This window comes from Lepidochelys kempii, chromosome 1 (genome assembly GCF_965140285.1).
Source record: "Lepidochelys kempii isolate rLepKem1 chromosome 1, rLepKem1.hap1, whole genome shotgun sequence".
Classification (NCBI taxonomy): domain Eukaryota; kingdom Metazoa; phylum Chordata; order Testudines; family Cheloniidae; genus Lepidochelys; species Lepidochelys kempii.
The window spans coordinates 117,906,954-117,925,639 of NC_136380.1; the positions used below are offsets into that span (position 1 = coordinate 117,906,954).

Genomic DNA, 18,686 nt, shown 5'->3' on the forward strand with positions numbered 1-18,686 from the left:
AGTATTCCCCGTTGGTGACTCACAAGCAGTAAGTAACCTGATGGAAACAGGTAGGTGCTCAGAGTCTGCTTAAACGAAGACTGCAGTACAGCTCTGCCAAAAGCAGCATCAGATCTCAATGCTTCTACCAAGAAATATTGTTTGGTAAAAGTATGGCTTGAACTCCAAGTAGCTGAAATGGATACGCTTAGCACAGAAGCCGCAGAAGCTGTTCAAGTGGAGCAAGCTCTAATCTGAGTTGGGGATCTCAACTAGCTAATTCATAACAGTTCTTACTGCATCACAAAACCCACTTGGAAAGCCTCTGGGCTGATAGAACTTTTCTCTCAGAAAATACAGAAATGTAAAGAATAAATAGTCATGGGGAAATCCTGAAGGATTTGGTTCTAAGTAAAAGGGTCCTGCATACCTCTAAGGCATGCAGCCTAGCCTCCCCTGGATTAGTATGTCATTTCTAAATGAACATTGGCATATTAATCAGTTGGTTTAAAGGAAAGCCCATAAATCCTTTCGGAAAGAACTTGGGATGGGGTTTAAGTGAAAATTTATCCCTCTGGTGTCTGCCATATATGTTTACCAGATTCCAGGAGAGCATCATTAATGGGAAGTGCCAACTGACCAGGCATAAAGAATCTCCAAACATTTGGGAGATTTTGTACCTCTTCCACAAGTTTCTTGGGAGAATCAGCTATATGTGTGGACAGATCTTGAAAACTCTTGTTGACATACAGATGAGATGGTCTAGAGGGGACTACCACCTCATCCAAGGTCAGGAGAGTATAGCCTCAGAAATTGGCTGATCCTCAGCTTGACGGTGATCCTCCTCAGAAAACTCCTCACGGGGCTCAAATTCATGGGTTGCAAGCCTAGGTTCCTGAGAACATATAGGGGAGGAGGTTCTCATTCTAGCAGGTGGCACAGAGGTGTGATGTCTTGGGAGGTGAATACCCCAAGGGTTCGAATAGAACCATGTTGGAACACTGTATGGAAATGGGGCAGGGGAGCACAAAGAAGGGTACCAGGACATATGCCTACTCCACAACACATTTGAGACCTTCACATAACTAAAACCTCCTTAATTCCTTCTCAGAGTCACAATACCACCAGAAGGGACCCTTGGAGAACAAGTATGGAAACGTGTTGAGAGTCAAAAGATGAAAACAAGCACTCCAGATTATTTTTTTGGTTGCGGGGGGCGTGTAGCAGGGGAAGGTAGAGGGGAGCATTCCTGGAGTCAGAATGCTAAAATTTCCACAGTAATTCTAGAGGCCATCAGCACTGGGGAGATAATCTGGGCCAATGAGGCCTTGAGCATCAGTACCATGACCAGTGGAGAGCAGAGGAGACTTTGATTCCTCTAAAAGCTGGAGGTCCCTCAGTACTACATATTTTCTTAGTATCGACACGGACGGTGTTACAAAACTGAGTGCAAGAGAAGAGAGCATCAGGGTTGATGGTAAGGACATGCCCAGTACTGACACACTTGATGCTGAAGAGAGTAGCATCAAGAAGAGCAGTACCAATGAGGCGGATACCATCACAGACAGCATCGAAGCACTCAGTGTTGAGGTAACTCCCAATGCTGTGGCCTCTGTCCTGGAGGCAGTTAACTTTGATTCCCAAGATCGTGCCAGAGCCATAGTGCCACGCTGCCTTAGAGATGCTGTGGTACCCAGATTGGGCAATGGAGTCTCTTTAGAATGGGAAAAGTGAGGTGACTTAAGGCTTCTTACTGAGGATGCCCATTGGGGGATCGGGTCTACTTTCCCCACAGAAGTGATGCTCCTTTTTGTCTGATGACTTTGCTTAAAGTCCTAACGGAATGCAAAGCCTGAATGGTCTTAGAAGATGGAGCCTGGGAGTTAGAGGATCCAAACTCACAGGAGCACTTCTGGAATGCCGGGGGGAGGAGGGGAAAAGGGAGAGGAGGTCTGCCCTGCCCAGACTGAGACTGCTCCATGCAGCCAGCCTCAACAAATATTTCAAGACACGTCTCCCCAAACCTTTAAAGTCCTTTTAGAAAAGACCTTGCACACCAAGCACGTGTCAGGGATACGGGCTTTCCCATATAGAAGAGATGAGGTATCTGGTATGCTTGTCATCAATTGCAATTGCTGTCTTACAGGAGGGGCAACAGATTCACATAGATTCCAACACTGAGTGATTTTGTGGGGTGAGAACCACTAAATCCTGGGGCCAAGAATAAAATCCCAATCTGAGAAAAAACAAAATATGGAAGGAAAAACTTCCAAATACCAATAAAAAATATCTAAAGTGGTGGTTCTCAACCAGAGATACATGTACCTTTGGGGCTACGCAGAGGTCTTCCGGGGGTACCTCAAGTCATCTAGATATTTGCCTAGTTTTACAACAGGCTACACAAAAAGCACTAGCGAGATCAGTAGAAATTAAAATATCATGTAGACAATGACTCATTTGTACTGCTCTATATGCTGTGCACTGGAATGTAAGCGCAATATTTATATTCCGATTTTTTTATTATATGGTAAAAATGAGAAAGTACACAATTTATCACTAATAGTGTGCTGTGACACTTTTGTATTTTTATGTCTGATTTTTTAAGCAAGTAGTTTTTAAGTGAGGTGGAACTGCTTTGAGCAGGGGGTTGGACTAGATGACCTCCTGAGGTCCCTTCCAACCCTGATATTCTATGATTCTATGAATTTGGGAGCACGCAAGACAAACCAGACATCTGAAAGGGGTACAGTAGTCTGGAAAGGTTGAGAGCCACTGATCTAAAGTTTGCCAGCAGGCAACCACCCTAACCAACACTAATCTACATACAATTAACTGTAGCAATTACGAAAAAAGATGCTTCAAGATGTAGACACTGAGGAGCTCCATCTCCCAGCCACAGATGGGGAGAAGGAACTGAGTGGAGGTTGGGCCCAGTCCACCCTCTATGACCTCAGTACAGTAAACACAAGAACACTAAGAGTATGTCTACCCAGGAAAGAAAAACCCGCAACTGGCCTGTGCCAGCCAACGCAGGCTTGCGGGGCTTGGGCTGTGGGGCTGTTTCACTGCTGTATAGATTTCCAGGCTTGGGATGAAGCCTGAGCTCTGGGACCCTCCCACCTTGCAGGATCCCAGATCCCGGGCTCCAGCACAAGCGTCTACAAGGCGGTGAAACAGCCACACAGTCCAAGCTCCGCAGCCCGAGCCAGCTGGCACAGGCCAGCTGCAGGTGTCTAGCTGCTATGTGGACATACCCTAAATGTACATACACTTCCTCCCAATGGGCATTGCTGGCCAAAAGACACTGATCCTGAGCATGAGGTGCAAATGTGCCCCAAGAGCAAAATACATATGGGAAAGCAGTCAAAGCAGAATTGTCATCTGACTTTTAAAAAACCTCAACTCCTCGGTAAGATCCTGGCCCTACTGAAATCAATTAGAGTTTTCCATTTACTTCAATAGAGCCAGGATTCCAGGCTGGTTTTGCCAGGCTGCTATTATGATCTGGCAGGGGTTACAACTACTTTGGAGGACAGGATTAGAATTCAAAATTATCTTGACAAACTGGACAAACAGTCTGAAATAAATAGGATGAAATTTAGTGACGACATGCAAAGTACTACACTTAGGAAGGAATAAATCAGTTACACAAATACAAAATGGGAAATTATTGCATAGAAAGGATACTCAGAAAAGGATCTGGGGATTATGAAGGATCACAAACTAAATGAGAGTCAGCAATGTACTACTGTTGCAAAAAAAAAAAAAAAAAGCAAACATCATTCTGGGATGTATTAGCAGGAGTTTTGTAAGTAAGACATGAGAAGAAATTCTTCTACTCTACTCAGCACTGATACAGCCTTAACTGGAGTACTGTGTCCAGTTCTGGGCACTACACTTCGGGAAAGATGTGGGCAAATTGGAGAAAGTCCAGAGAAGAAAAACGATTAAAGGTCTAGAAAACCTCTGAGGAAAGACTGAAAAAGTTAGGTTTGTTTAGTTTGGAGAAGAGATGGAGGAGAGACACGATAATAAACTTCAAGTACATAAAAAGTTGTTATAAAAAACAGGAGAATGATAAATTGTTCTCCTTATCCACTATGGACAAGACAAGTAGTAAACCTCCTTAAATTGCAAGGGAGATTTAGGATAGGCATTAGGACAAACTTCCTAACTGTAAAGGTAGTTAAGCACTGGAACAAGATACCTAGAGAGGTTGTGGAATCTCTATCACTGGAGATATTTAAGAACAGGTTAGACAAACGTCTGTCAGGGGATGATCTAGATAATACTTAGTCTTGCCTCAGCACCGGGACTAGTTGTCCTATCGAGGTCCCTTCCAGTCCTACAATTCTATGATTAGTGATTTGTTAGAAGACAATTACTTACCAAGTTCTACTTCAATCGAATGGTTTTTTGGATAAATAAACTCTGGTGGTGTCTTCTTTGGGCCCTCTAAAAAATTAAAAAAAAAGATGTTAACAACCAATGGTCATTACCCTTACTACAACAACTGCTACACTATTGGTTTTACAATGGTTCTGTTTTATGGTTAGTTGACAATGAAGTCACCAAGTACTGAATATTAATGCACATAAAGGTCATTTCAAACTTTCCAATATCTGTAATAACAGATTTCTTGTTATTTAGTTAAAGGATTTCACTCTAGGATCAAACAAAGCATAAGTTTCACCTTATCTGTAAATATGCAAAAATTTTCAGATTTATAGGAATAAAGCTATAGGAAGCCTAATACCAAAACAAATTCTCATGATACATACAATGGTGGGAAGAAAAAGGGGGAAGGAGAGGATATTTCATTGACCTCTTGGATGTTCACCACAAACCTATGTTTCATGTATGTTTTATCTATTCAGTAAAATAATGTCTGGACCGGAGCTTCGAGTGCATAGTAATCAGGAATTGTATTGTTTTGTATGCTTTATCAATCACGGTCAGTCTTCAGCAAGTAATAGCTGTCCTCTCACCACAGGTAAAATCCTATTCTATTTAGGCTCTTATAGAATACCAACCAATGTTATGCAAGTATATAAACCAGGGGTCGGCAACCTTTCAGAACATTTATTCACTCTAATTTAAGGTTTCGCATGCCAGTAATACATTTTAACGTTTTTAGAAGGTCTCTTTCTTGAAGTCTACATTATAACACTAAACTATTGTTGTATTAAAGTAAATAAGGCTTTTAAAATGTTTAAGAAGCTTCATTTAAAATTAAATTAAAATGCAGAGCTCCCCAGACCGATGGCCAGGACCTGGGCAGTGTGAGTGCCACTGAAAATCTGCTCACATGCCACCTTTGGCCCACGTGCCATAGGTTGCCTACCCCTGATCTAAATCAAGTAGGTCACTAAATCAAAAATCTTGAAGGTGGAAGTTTCATCTCAAGCAGCCTTTTTTTGGAAGAATGGTTATTTTCATGGTGGTTCTTGTAGTGTCAGTCAGCATTTGACACCACAACATTATATACACATATGCAGCAGCCATGAAACTAGAGGTGAATTCGGGTCTCAGGATGGTCAGGCAGCAAGCCTGACTTTCCCTTAGATGCACACAAGCACGTCTGACGATACCAAAGCTAGTGCTGATTCTAAGGCAGTTTCCCCATTTTAGTATTTTAGGTTTGCTGGAGGCTCAAGGTTTGAAACTAATTTTTTATTGCAAAAGGACTAAAGTAGCTGGCAGTGATTTTGTTGTAGTCAGCTATTTTATGCCCCAGCCACATCTCCCTCTCCACCAGTAGTGGTTCTAGCCGATTCCTGAGAGCAAGCTGATCACCCAAGCCATAAGGATTAGTTTCCCAGCAGGTTTGCTTTCATGGTCTTCTCTCACCCTCACACACACAAAAAACACAGCCTGATTTTGTGTGTGTGTGTGTGTGTGTGTGTGTGTGTGTGTGTGTGTGTGTGTGTGTGTGTGTGTGTGTGTGTGTGTGTGTGTGTGTGTGTGTGTGTGTGGTTTTATGCATAAAACTCCTTTGTGGGCATTCCACTACACAAGACTCTGCATAATAACCACCAGTTTCCCCCAAACCCATCAATTTTTAATCCCTTACACCCAGACACTTAATTTCCTTTCCCCTTATCAATTCTTCTTTACATGTCATGCTCTCCTTCTCAGCAACAGCTGGTGCTGCTGCTCACAGTGGCTGAGATTCCCTCCTTTTCTCCAACAGCCTCACAGAGGGAGAGGGGAGGAACTAAATTAGAGTGAGCAAGAGATTAGCAGGGTAAGATGATGTTCTCAAGTCAAATCTGCTCCCACTACCTATTGGGAACCTGTCAAATGCCAAAGATGTCAGCAGGAAGCTGCAAGATGGGGCTGGAACGCCAGAACACCTCTAGCCAAAAGCTAGATGATGGGCAGATCTGCTTCCCAAACAACTATGTTTCCGAACGGCCCACTGAGCCCTGAATCCTGCAGGCAAGCACTAGAGCTGGTCAGAAGTTTTTTGACAAAATGTTTCTGAATCAAAAAAATGCTGATTTATCAAAACTGAAACGGTTTGTGAAATGGTCACTTTAGAATTTCCTGACTTGAAAAACAAATTCAAAAAGTTGCCAAAGAGTGTTTTGTTTATACATTTTTAAAATGAAAACTTCCAGTTTTTTTTAGTTCAAAACTACTTGGTTTCAAATTTTAAGCTAATTAGACTAGAAGGTTAAGGTGAAAAGGTTGAAATGGAAAAAAAAGTTTTGATTGACCCAAACAAAAGAAAATTCAGGGTTTTTTGGTTCACAATTATTGGAGATTTTCAAGGTAACAAAAAAAAAAATCAGGCAAAACTTTTGAACCCCTAGAGTATTTGCCAGGTGGGAGAACTGTTTCCTGCCCAGCTCTAGGTGCCAGATCCTTCTCTCTGCAAATCAAAAAAAAAAAAAAGTCCTAAACCCATCTTGCCTATCTCTCCCACATCTCTGCCGCTGTATTTCCCATCCAAGTCCTTCTGAGTCAATATTCTGTCCCTTTTCCTATCTCCCTGCCCACATAAACCAGAAAGTTTGGAAGCCACTACAAGAAACCACTTGTGCTCCTAGTGCAAGACAGAGATAAGGTCTCAAACGTTTTAGGAGTTACATTGAGATTTATACATTATATTTTAAATGTACAATACTTCCTTTCACATGTCTCAGGAGGCCTGTAAATTCACATACATACAAATGTGTCTCTTCTCAGAGATATACAAAGCCCAGTATTCTGCCCTAAAGGTCAACAAAACCCAGGCTCTGTCTGATCAGCTGAAGGAGCTAATCCTAGAGTCAATAATACTCCAATGGAAGTATCCCAAATTAAGCTAGGAGTTTGGTTGAATGCTAAACTGACTTCAAATGCTGTGGCAAACCACAGGGATAGGAGTATCCCTGATACCAAGTACCCAAAAGCAAATAGGGAACAAGTGAATTGTTAAAGAACTGCTAGCCCAGGGGTGGCCAACCTGTGGCTCCAGAGCCACATGCGGCTCTTCAGAAGTTAATATGCGGCTCCTTGTTTAGGCACCGACTCCAGGGCTGGAGCTACAGGTGCCAACTTTCCAATGTGCTGGGGGGTGCTCACTGCTCAACCCCTGGCTCTGCCACAGACCCTGCCCCCACTCCACCCCTTCCTGCCCCCTCCCCGAGCCTGTTATGCCCTCGCCCCTCCCCCTCTTCACCCAGAGTCTCCTGCATGCCATGAAACAGCTGATCAGGAGGTGCGGGAAGGGAGAGGGAGGCGCTAATTGGGACGCACTGAGAGCAGGGAGTGCGGGAGAGCTAATGTGGGGCTGCTGACGTATTACTGTGCCTCTTTGGTAACGTACATTGGTAAATTCTGGCTCCTTCTCCAGCTCAGGTTGGCCACCGCTGTAGTACAACGTATTCCTATTGCCTACCACCACCAACGCAGGCAGGAAAACATGTTTTGTGCCTGCCGTAATCTTCAAGTGGGTCTTGTGTGGTCCCAAACAAGCCACACTGTGGTCCATAAATCGAAAAGGCATAGATTACTGCAATAAGGACTGGCTTTGAAAGAGGAGAACAAAAATGATGAGCCAGATGCAGTGGAAAGAGGTGCTGTTGGCCACCAACTTCATTCAAGATTCTAGAAGTAGTTGCTGACCCAGAAGCGTTCCTAGTTCAGCAAATACAGGTTTTGTGCAACTTTAAACTAGAATTCCCCCTCCTGATTATGGATTACTTTTGGTTTTTGTGTCTTTTCGAGTGAGCACTTTGCAATAATACAGGCTGTCACAGCCAAAAAGACAAAATGCCCTAAATTGTTTCCAGCGCTGCACACACTCACTCTTGATTTTTCGTTTTAAGCAGAACTGTTGATTGATAATCTTGCCAAAGGCAATTTCCTCTTATTGTTTGCAGTCAGGACTCTCCTGTGCTCTCACTGGGGCAGTGAATCTGTTTTATACGGCCCTCTAAAGAGGCCAATGGACCCAAGTGAATTCTTGAAGTGTAAAAATACTATGCAGATAGTGGCCTATTCTTGCCAAATATTGATCATCTTTTTTCCTCAACTACTTACACAGTGGTAATAACAAGTGACAGTTCCCTGTACTAACATCATCATTACAGGTCACCTCTTTCACAGCTGTGTATTGAGACACTGAAACACATGCACAATTAGGTAGCATTGGCCTTCAGTAAAATAAAATACTGCAGTACCAACAAAATTATTTTGGAAGCATACTGGCAAGAGTAACAAGTCATGCACTTTAAGCCCTGGATATCATTTGCTCTGTTATGCCAAGTACATTGAGAGTTTGGATTCTGGTAGTTTAAATTTCATCAATAGCTTAGCGGAAACTAGTGTCACATGGTCTCTCACCCTTTCCTCACAAAGAAACAGATCTCAAGGCCAGGGTTTTTTCAACTGCGGGTGGTAGACCTTTTTCCACAAGGGGATTGCAAGCCTTAATTTGATCCAAAATACAAGTAGGGTAAAGAGTAATTGTTCCAACACAAAATTCTATTGTAGTTTATTTCTAACATTCTGGGGAAGAACAATTTAGAAAAGTTTCAATGCTTTTAAATTTTACAAACCAGCTGCACTTTTTGAAGGTGAAAGATTAGAAGTACTGTGGCATGCCAAAAACTAGCTCTATTAATGCTAAACTTTAACACAGGAGAGCCACAGATAAAAAAAATAAAAATCAGAACATATTACCTTCAACGTCTGCATAAATGGTTCGTGAAACATTATGTTGTATTCCCATATAAGTATATGTTGTCTGGCACGTGTAGTTTCCTTTGTCATGCATAGTTACATTATTAATCGTAAGATAGATGTCACCCTTTCGAGAGAGAAACCTGTTGTCCTGCAGTAATCCAGGCTTACATTCCTAAATAAAGCAAAAATAGCTGTGATTTAGGAGTACTAATAAAATATTGATTATTAAAGCATTTGCACACAAAAAGTGTTATTTGAACCATGTAAGATACAGCTCCCTGCCCAAGGTGTATATACTACCAAATATTTTCTGAATATGGGAAGGTAGTTGTCAAGTTTAATATGAATTTTTAATAACTGCCAATTTAAGGTACAGAGCTTTGGTACTGAAACACTAACAATATGTCAGTCTATTTTAAGAGACACTATCAAGACCGAAAGTGAAATGTTTTGTTAGAGGATTTGTTGGGTTTTTTTAAAATAAATAAAATGGGAGTAATATTCAAAAAACAGAAGTAATTTTGAATTGAAAAAAGTCAAGACATTTCATTCTGAAAAAGTCAAAATGCAAGGTTTTTCCCCAGCTGACAATTCAGTGAACTCAACACAAAAATGTTTCAGTTGACCCATGTGTTTTTCAAAAAAATGTTAGTCCAAAATTTTTTAGCCAGCTCTAGTTGGGACATCTATCCAGATATTTAACCTTTACAACATATATTGGTGCTGTTTCTTAGCTGGATGGCATAGTCATTTAACTAAACTGCAGGAGCTAAGTGCTTTCTTCCTACAATAAGAGACCACGACTAGAACTCATTTCTTCTTCATGGCAGTGAATAACAAGGCCCTTGACTTAATGGATTTTATTTTTTGTTTTTATTCTGGAAGAGATTATGTTTTCAAGCATCTAAACAGATTTTGCATTATGTTCTCTTCTGATTAAGACACCGTTTTAGAAGTTTTCCAATGAAACTTCTAAGAATAGTCTCGCATGGTACTCTAGGGAAATGGGTAAGAGGGAGACTTAATCAGGAGGCAAATTGCATGGCTGAATCATCATTTTGGTCTTGATATTAAACGTACTGTATATTCTTTAAGTGATGGATTACTTTAATTTCCTACAGAGTGCAGCAAGGAGGTGTTTCTAGGAGTATTAATTTAAACTCCAATTTTTAAAGCACTGTAGGTATTCCCCCCCCACAACCTAATCATGGTGCATGCAGAAAGATGCAATTTCTCCATTAACTAGACCCCCCAAAACCATTTAAGACTTTGAAGATCAACAATTTGAATTGTACCTAGAAGCGAATAGAAAGTCAGTGCAGTTTATGAAGCCCAGGGCGAAAGTAAGTTGAGTGACTTCCTGGAATGCTGGGGCCAGCTCTGACCCCCAGAAGGGGTGGGGCGGAGGCGGGGGTCAGAGCCAGCCCCAGCCCACCCTGTAAGGTAAGGGTCCTCCCTTCTCCTCCTTCCCCCCCCACCAACCGGGGTCGCAGCAGCAGCCTGGGGCTCCGGGGGCAATTTAAAGGGCCCAGGGCTCCCCGGCTTCTACTGCCCCGAGGAAGCGGCGGGGCTCCAGCGGCTATTTAAAGGACTGGGGCAGCAGAGACAGCTGGAGCCCTGGGCCTTTAAATAGCCCCCGGAGCCCCCGCTACCCAAGGGCTCTGGGAGCTATTTAAAGGGCCTGCGGCTCCCCTGCTTCTATAGCCCCGGTCCTTTAAACAGCCCCCAGAGAGTCCTGGAGTAGCGGCGGCGGGGCTCCGGCAGCTATTTAAAGGGCTGGGGCAGTAGAAGCAGGGGAGCCCCAGGCTCTTTAAATTGCCCCCTGGGGAAGCTGCGCTGCCCCAGTACGGTGCACCAGCTCTTGCCGGTACACCGTACCGGCTTACTTTCACCTCTGATGAAGCCCCAATATAGCACGCTCCTTAAAGCCAATCTCACTAAATAAGTGGACTACCGCATTGTGACAGCTGTAGCTTCTAGTTGATTTTCACGAGTAAATCTCTTGTATAGCACATTATTACAATCCAGTTTGGTGACAAATGCATAGATCACTGGTGATCTATATTGGAGTTGTATGTCACCACAAACAGTGTGCTAATATGCATATGAAAAAAAAAGTTTGGCCACTAATGTCTAAAACTACAAAAGCACTCCTAACACGGTATGCCCACCTATCATCAATGAGGCTGAATCCCTCCTTCCACCCCTCCCCAAGTCATTCATACACGAAGATGCCACTTCTCTAGATGCTTCCTCAGGAAATCATCACCACCTCCATCTTGCCTAGATTGAGTTTCAGCCAGTTTGCTCTCATCCTAGGCTCCATCGGACACACAAGCACTTGGGCTTCTGGGTTTTGACCTTTACACAGAAGGCCAGCTGTTCCCCTAGATAATTTAGCTTGCTTTGGGACCAGAATCTACACCCTTTCAGGCCCGTGTGGCAGATACTTTCCTGTTACTGGAGCAGAAGATTTAACAGCTTTGATGAGCTTTATTTTCTTTGAAGCTGAAGCTGCACTAGCAATGTAAAGTGCCAGATTTATTTAATCTTTAGGAGACAAAGCACATCCAACAGGTTTTTAAGAACTGTAAGCTACAAAAGAAAAGTGATCCAATTGCATGATTAAAAGTGTAATGTGTTCATCTACTTAATATTTTTAACCAATTACACATCAAAGTAACATATAGCAAGATCACTCTCACATTTTTGATGCTGAAATATTATGGACTATCTTACAATTTAAGTATAGATCAGAATCTTTTAGAATATGCTTTGGAAAAATAGAGGGGTTGGGTTTTTTAAATGTAAATGTAAGCACATTCTTATTGTGTTTCCTATAATATTCCAATAGATTTGGCAAGTTAGGTACCCATTCACATTACACAGAAAAAAAATCTTGTCTTTCTCCATTACCATGCACAGTTAGTTTACTAGAAGCGTTAAATTATATGATAGGGAATGTTACAGTAAAAATACATATACACAGTACCTTATACCACTGTATTTCAGGTGCAGTATTATTTTCATCATTAAAATATTCCAGATCAGGACATGTAATCTTTCCACCAATTGATGTAAACACTTTTTGTTTATATATAGTTTCTCCATTAAAACATAAGCCATCATTGTTCTTGAAAATATTTAGATGTATATATTCTTTGTCAGGGCTGTCAGAATTCCTGTAATGAGAACAGCAACAAACTGGACCATTACTAGTACTTCCCATGTCCACAATAATGCAAGTCAGGCTCTAGATCCCTGACTGGAAAGGCAGAAATGAGACTCCAACCAGAGGTCAAGATTTTCAAAAATGAGTAAAGCTGGGCTCCTAAATCCAGATCTAAAAAGGTATCCATTTCTGAAAATCTTGGCCAGAGTCTACACCATTGCTGATCAGTGTTAAAGGTTTTGTGAAGTGACTGATCCCTTTCCCCAACTCATCTAGAGTCACTAAATAGTCTGAAAAATAATTCAAAGGAGAGAAACATGATCAAAGACAATTTTTACATTATCAGGCTAAAATTTCTTTTTTTATATTTTACTTTTTTGTATTTCCATGAGTTTGAAACAAAGTGAAATTGGAAGGAAAGAGGTTAAACTTGGTCATTGCGAAGGCTGGGTCACTTAAAGAGTAAAAATAAAAACTATTTCAACTCAAGTGGGTGGTTAGTAATCTCAGAGCTAAAAATCCTTAAATTTACACTTCATGAACAGTGGACTGTTTAATTCTCAGCAGAAGAGAGAAACTGCTTCTGAATCCAGTTAAGTTACATGCTTAAAGTATGGATCTCAAGGTGAAGCAATTTTAAATTAGGGAGTCGTGAAGATACTGATACAGATATCACCAACTTGGGTGGAGCCCCGAGGGAGATGTAAGATGACTACTGCAGATCACACATCTAAACAAGTGGAAGATCAGTGTTGTTTGATGCTTGTTGGCTCTTAGTTTCTAGACTCTATGCTTGTCAGAGTTAAAGTTCTAGAGGATCTCTCAAAAGGAAGGGGTTGTAAGTTTTAAAAAAGTTATATCACTCTCCTTTTGTTTGCAAATTCAATGTGTTGAAAGTTGGACAGGTTTAAAACAGAGGCTTCAGAAATATGTCTGATGCCCAATAGGTGGGGCCCTACCAAATTCACAGCCATGGAAAACGTGTCACACAGGCGGCTGGTCTCCCACTGTCAAAGCTGGTCTTTTATGTGCTTTTACCCTATACTACACAGATTTCATGGGGGAAACCAGTGTTCTCAGATTGGGGGTCCTGATCCAAAAGGGAGTTTCAGGGGGGGTCACAAGGTTATTTTAGGGGTGTCATGGTATTGCCACCCTTACTTCTGCACTGACTTCAGAGCTGGGCAGGCGGAGAGCAGCAGCTGTTGGCCGGGTGCCCAGCTCTGAAGGCAGCACCCTGCCGGCAGCAGTGCAGAAGTAAGGGTAGCAATACCATACCATGCCTCCCTTACTTCTTTACTGCTGCCTTCAGAACTAGGCAGCCAGAGAATGGCGGCTACTGACTGAGGGCCCAGCTCTGCAAGCAGCAGTGCAGAAGTAAGGGTGGCAATACCCTGCCATGTCATCCTTATTTCTGCACTGCTGCTGCTGCTGGCAGCAGTTCTGCCTTCAGAGATGGGCTCCTGGCCAGCAGCCAGCACTCTCCAGTTGCTCAGCTCTCAAGGCAGCGCCACCACGAGCAGCTGAGCAGAAGTAACTGCAATCCCCCCATACAATAACCTTGCAACCCTCAACCCCACACACAACTCCTTTTTGGGTCACGACCCTATGTTGGATCATATTAAAGAAGTTCTGTATTAAAATCACAAATGAGTTTGATTCCCCATAGTTTAAATTCCAGGGTATTACTAATTAAGAGGTCTCTTGGTTTTTGGTACTGTTTCTCTCCCTCTATGTGTGAAACTTGCAAGCTGCTAATTGTGTTAGTACATTCTAAGACAGAGTCTGTTCTCAAAGCAATTCTTCGTAACAACAACTACTCACACAGAGAGAGACTCAAAGCAATACTCTGTAACAACAGAAACAGCACCCAGAGACTCCCTGCCCTTTTGTTGTATTCATCTCGCTTTGTTAACAATTGTGATTAAAATAGAGATAGAGGATGAATGTGGATGGATGCACGGTGTGGATAACAACTGAATGTTCAGGGAGGTGCCAGCCTAAGAATGCAGTGTCCATCGGCTGAAGAAGGCGTCAAGTGGAAATAACCAGAGGACCCTAGGAGAGCAGACTGGAATCCACCCAACAGTCTCAAGAATGGGAGAACCAAAGAACAAGATAACATCTGGCAGCACGGAGCCGTCAGGAATATGACATCTGTTGATTGATTCAGCAACAGCATGATGAAGCAATTCCCATAGACTGGCACAGGAAGAAATTCCTATAAAAATGGACTCCAGAAAGTGAGAACTTTGGGGTCTGATTCTGCAAACCAACTTCCAGGAGCATCAGATGAGCATCTGACAAGGCCCTGCTCCCTCCTCATGTCCAGGCCACCTGGCCAGTGGCTTGGCATGAGCAACTCTAAGGCTGGTAACTATGATAACAGCCTTGCAGAACGTACGTACGTACGTACGTGTGTGTGAATAAATATGAGATTGAATGGAATGTTATAGCTATAACTAACTGCTTACTATGATAACACCCTTGCAGAACCTCCGTGTGTGTAGGAATGAATGTGTGAATAAATATGAGATTGAATGGAATGTTATAGCTATAACTAACTGCTTACTATGATTCTTTCTATATTCACAATAAATGTGGTATTTTGCCTTTTTCCCTTTAATAAGATCCTGCTGGTTTTTATTTTATTGGTATAACACCTACACTTACAACACTCTGAAATTTCAGATTCAAATAGCTGAAATAATGAAATTTATGATTTTTAAAATTCTATGACTGTGAAATTGACCAAAATCGACCGGAAATTTGGTAGGGCCCTACCAACAGGAAAAATACACTTTAAAAAAAAATGTTCAAGATAAGGTTTGGGTTATATCACTGCTATGCAATCAGGACCCATCTATATATTTTTCTTCCCACAGAATGGGGGAAAATAAGAGGTGCCTAACAGACTATTGCCAAAACTCAAAATTGAGTATTTAGGAACTGGGCAAGCCCGACTCCTAATTGAGTTAAAATTATGCTGGATTGCTTGACAGGATGTGTAAGCGTTGCACTCCCTCTCACCCCAATGCTTGCCAATTTTTGACAAGTTGCAACTTCAAAGGTTAATGGGATATATAGCCTAGGTCAGGGGCATAAATCAGAAGTTCAAGCTCTGAGCATGCTCAGTGCTATTTACCCCTGTAAGTAATGCCTCCAGACTATGTCATTCCATTCGCAATTCAAACCTGGTGACCCTAATTCACATCCTTGTGACACAGATGTTATATTACTGCAGTGCACTCTGGATTGGGCTACTTGAAAAGCTTATGTTGATGATAGCCAGTGTGCAATGAAAACATCAGGGTGAAAAGGAGAATTTCTGCCCACACACTGCTGTGCTTTTTGGAAAAAAATCCTGTTGGTGCAGAATGAATTTAGGCTTTATTTCGAATATATAAAATCCTAATGTAGGCAGAGCCCTGTGAACAAAACTGAGCTTCTGTCACCCTATGAAGTAAGGAGAAGTGGGATTTTTAAAAGAAGATGAAAAGAATTGCTTTACTTCCTTCTTTGCCTCTACAGTCCTGGCTCTCTCGTTTAGCATGAAAGATATTCCAATCATTATCATCATCTATCTGGCCTCTTAAAAAAACCGAAAAGCCTCAAGAGTATTTGGCAAAGCAGTCTGCATAACATGGTGCCTTGATTTTCAGTAAGTTGTACTTCTTTTACTGTTAGTATTTTAATTCATACTTTAAAATCGTGTTTAGCGAGACATGTAAAGCTATCATAGATAAGTATTATTTTTAAAACGTGACTGGGCTAAATTCACCTCATGCCCACATTTCTCAGTTTCCTGATTAACTGAATCAAACCAAGAAAGTAAAACCGTTTTCCTGTCTGTCAGAAATGGACTATAAAATTAAATATGAAGTGATTCGTTAACTCCAATAGAGTTAAAAAGCATTCTTACAAATATACACTTCCAAAAAAATTCAATTAGTTAATAGTTCTAAAGGACTTTGATAAAAAACCCTTATACAAGCATAAAGTATAATTTTAAGCCAAGTTCTACAAGCATGGAAGAAACTCAGATATATCAGTATAAGTATCAAACACAGAGCTGAAAAGCTGTCTAACTGCTTCCATACAAATATGTAAAAGAAAAAAGTCTCTATACAATAGATTAACACCAAAAATACATTTTTGTACTTTGTGTGAGATCTTTTTTCCCTTTTGTAGAACAATTTTGCATCTAAAAACATTTCTAAAAATATAGGCCCTTACCTTTCGTTACATTCATAAAGTCCTGAATCTTCTAAAGTTGCAGGAATAAACCAAAGCAAGTTATCTCGCTGATGGATTCTGGAATGTGTCTCTGTAGTTATTGGTGTATCACTACCATTTCTATACCAAGTCAAATTGTAGTCAGAGTGAAATGCTGGACTTCTAGCTATTTGACAACGGATAGCAATAGGCTCTCCTACAAGTACGAAATGACTAGACAGTTTGCTTTGTTCTTTAAAAAAAAAAAATAGAAATTATCAAAATTGTTTGCTTTTTTAGTTACTTTTTCCTTAATTTTACTGGCAGAGGTAACTTAAATTATTCAGTTACAAAGATACAAGACTGACGAATAACTATTTATATTATTGTTTGCATTTGTTTAGCACCTTCCATTTGAGGACTTCAAAACATTTACAAGCTTTAAGTCACACAGTACTCTTTAAATAGGTGGTCAAACAACAGATATATTTAACTCCAGTAGCTTCAATATAAAGAGTGGTATATAAAGATATGTCAAATTCATTGACCTTCGTGATCTTCAGGATGTAATTTTCCTGTTCTTACTATTTAAAGACAAGCAGTGAATTTTATTACTCATACAAGATACTAGGTTGGCAATATAGAAATTGTCACAAGTACAGCACAGGCAATGGCCATGCAAGTTTCCCCCACAGTGCTCTGGACAATGTGACTCAATTCTGGCCTGGTGGGACAAATCCAGGCTGGAGAGGACATTTCAGTGCTGGTTTCTGGCACTGGAGAACATGATAGGCAAGAAACTTGATGAAGATCTGAATCTGCAGCATGTAACATGACCAGGTGAGGTCAGTAGCAAGTCAACAATTCAGACCATGTAGTCTTTGGTTTTAACATACATCCTGTGACCAATCCTGAAAGTTGCCATCTCTCCCCCACACTTCCAGATTTTAATTTAATTTGGCAAACGTTGCTTGAGCATTACACTATATGACATGCCAAGCATAAGTAGGACTTCAATAATTATGACTGTGTAACAAGTTAAGACAAGACAAGAAGAAGTATTTAAACAAAAGGGCAGGGACTGCAAGCACTCAGCCCGCAATGGAAGACAGAACACAGATCTGCATACCTAACATTTTTAAGGGGTCAGTTTAACCACAGCCATATAAACAGAGCAGGTCAGTTGGCCACAGAACCGGTTTTGCATTTTTTCTTACTTTTGTAACACGGAGTGTCCAAAATACTTGATAAAAATTGAGCCTTACTGAAAAACTTCTAAATCCATGATATACTGAATTGCTGTACAAATCCAGAGTTGAATTTTTAAAGAGGAAACCCACAGCCATATTTTACTCCATAGAACCTTAAAATTAAAATTTTCCACTTACCAGTTTAGTCCTCCTTTTTCCCCCCCACGCTTCCATGCAGTTTGCCAAATAATTTAAAATATATTCGCTAGTTTTCTATGGAGTACAAATCAATTTGGATTTGTTCAAGATTGCTCTTGTTAAGAGGGGAGAAGAATGTTATTGCTCTGTGCAATCCTAATTTCTATTAAGGGACTTAAATATAAAGAATTTTAAATCAGTACACAAGTAAACTGGGAGTTACATACACAGTTTCAGTACCAGACTAACATTATGCTGTCTAAGGCTGCCAGCACTTTAAATGTTACAGTTTACATAGGATTGAAAAGATTTTATTATTATTATTTATCTATAGCTTTCCTGAAAAACCTAGAGCAGGGGTGGTCAAAATGTGGCTCACGAGCCATATGCGCCTTTTACCATTAAAGTGTAGCTCACAGAGTGCCCCCTCCATGCACCCCCGACCCCATTCTCCACCTACAAGACTGGGGGATGGGGACCTTGGGACCTCTGCCTTTCAGCAGAGTGGCGAGGCAGGGACTTCTGCCCAGTGGGGAGTGGGAGTCTCGGGACTTCTGTCCCTTGGGGCATACATTCCAGGGTTTGGGGCTTCAGCCCCATTCCTGCTGAAGCCCCAACTCCCATCAGATACCTCCCATGGCACTGAAGCCCCGAGCCCCAGCAGGTGCGCCCTAGCTCTCGAACTTCTGAAGGTTGTCGAATGCGGCTCGGAGGGTCAGTAAGTTTGGCCACTCTTGGCCGAGAACCATAACACT

General features: G+C 41.4%; 1 protein-coding gene across 9 annotated transcripts in view; it reads right to left on the bottom strand.

Moving 5' to 3' along the window:
* Positions 1–18,686, bottom strand: part of LOC140914253 (interleukin-1 receptor type 1) — a 78,977-nt gene that overhangs the window by 15,107 nt on the left and 45,184 nt on the right. For all 9 annotated transcript variants that reach the window (XM_073351669.2, XM_073351650.2, XM_073351716.2 and 6 more), the window contains 4 exons: positions 16,565–16,796; positions 12,149–12,338; positions 9,154–9,328; positions 4,369–4,434 (listed from right to left, as the gene is read on the bottom strand). In XM_073351669.2, the coding sequence (XP_073207770.1) occupies positions 4,369–4,434; positions 9,154–9,328; positions 12,149–12,338; positions 16,565–16,796 (663 nt within the window). The remainder of the gene's footprint in view (positions 1–4,368; positions 4,435–9,153; positions 9,329–12,148; positions 12,339–16,564; positions 16,797–18,686) is intronic.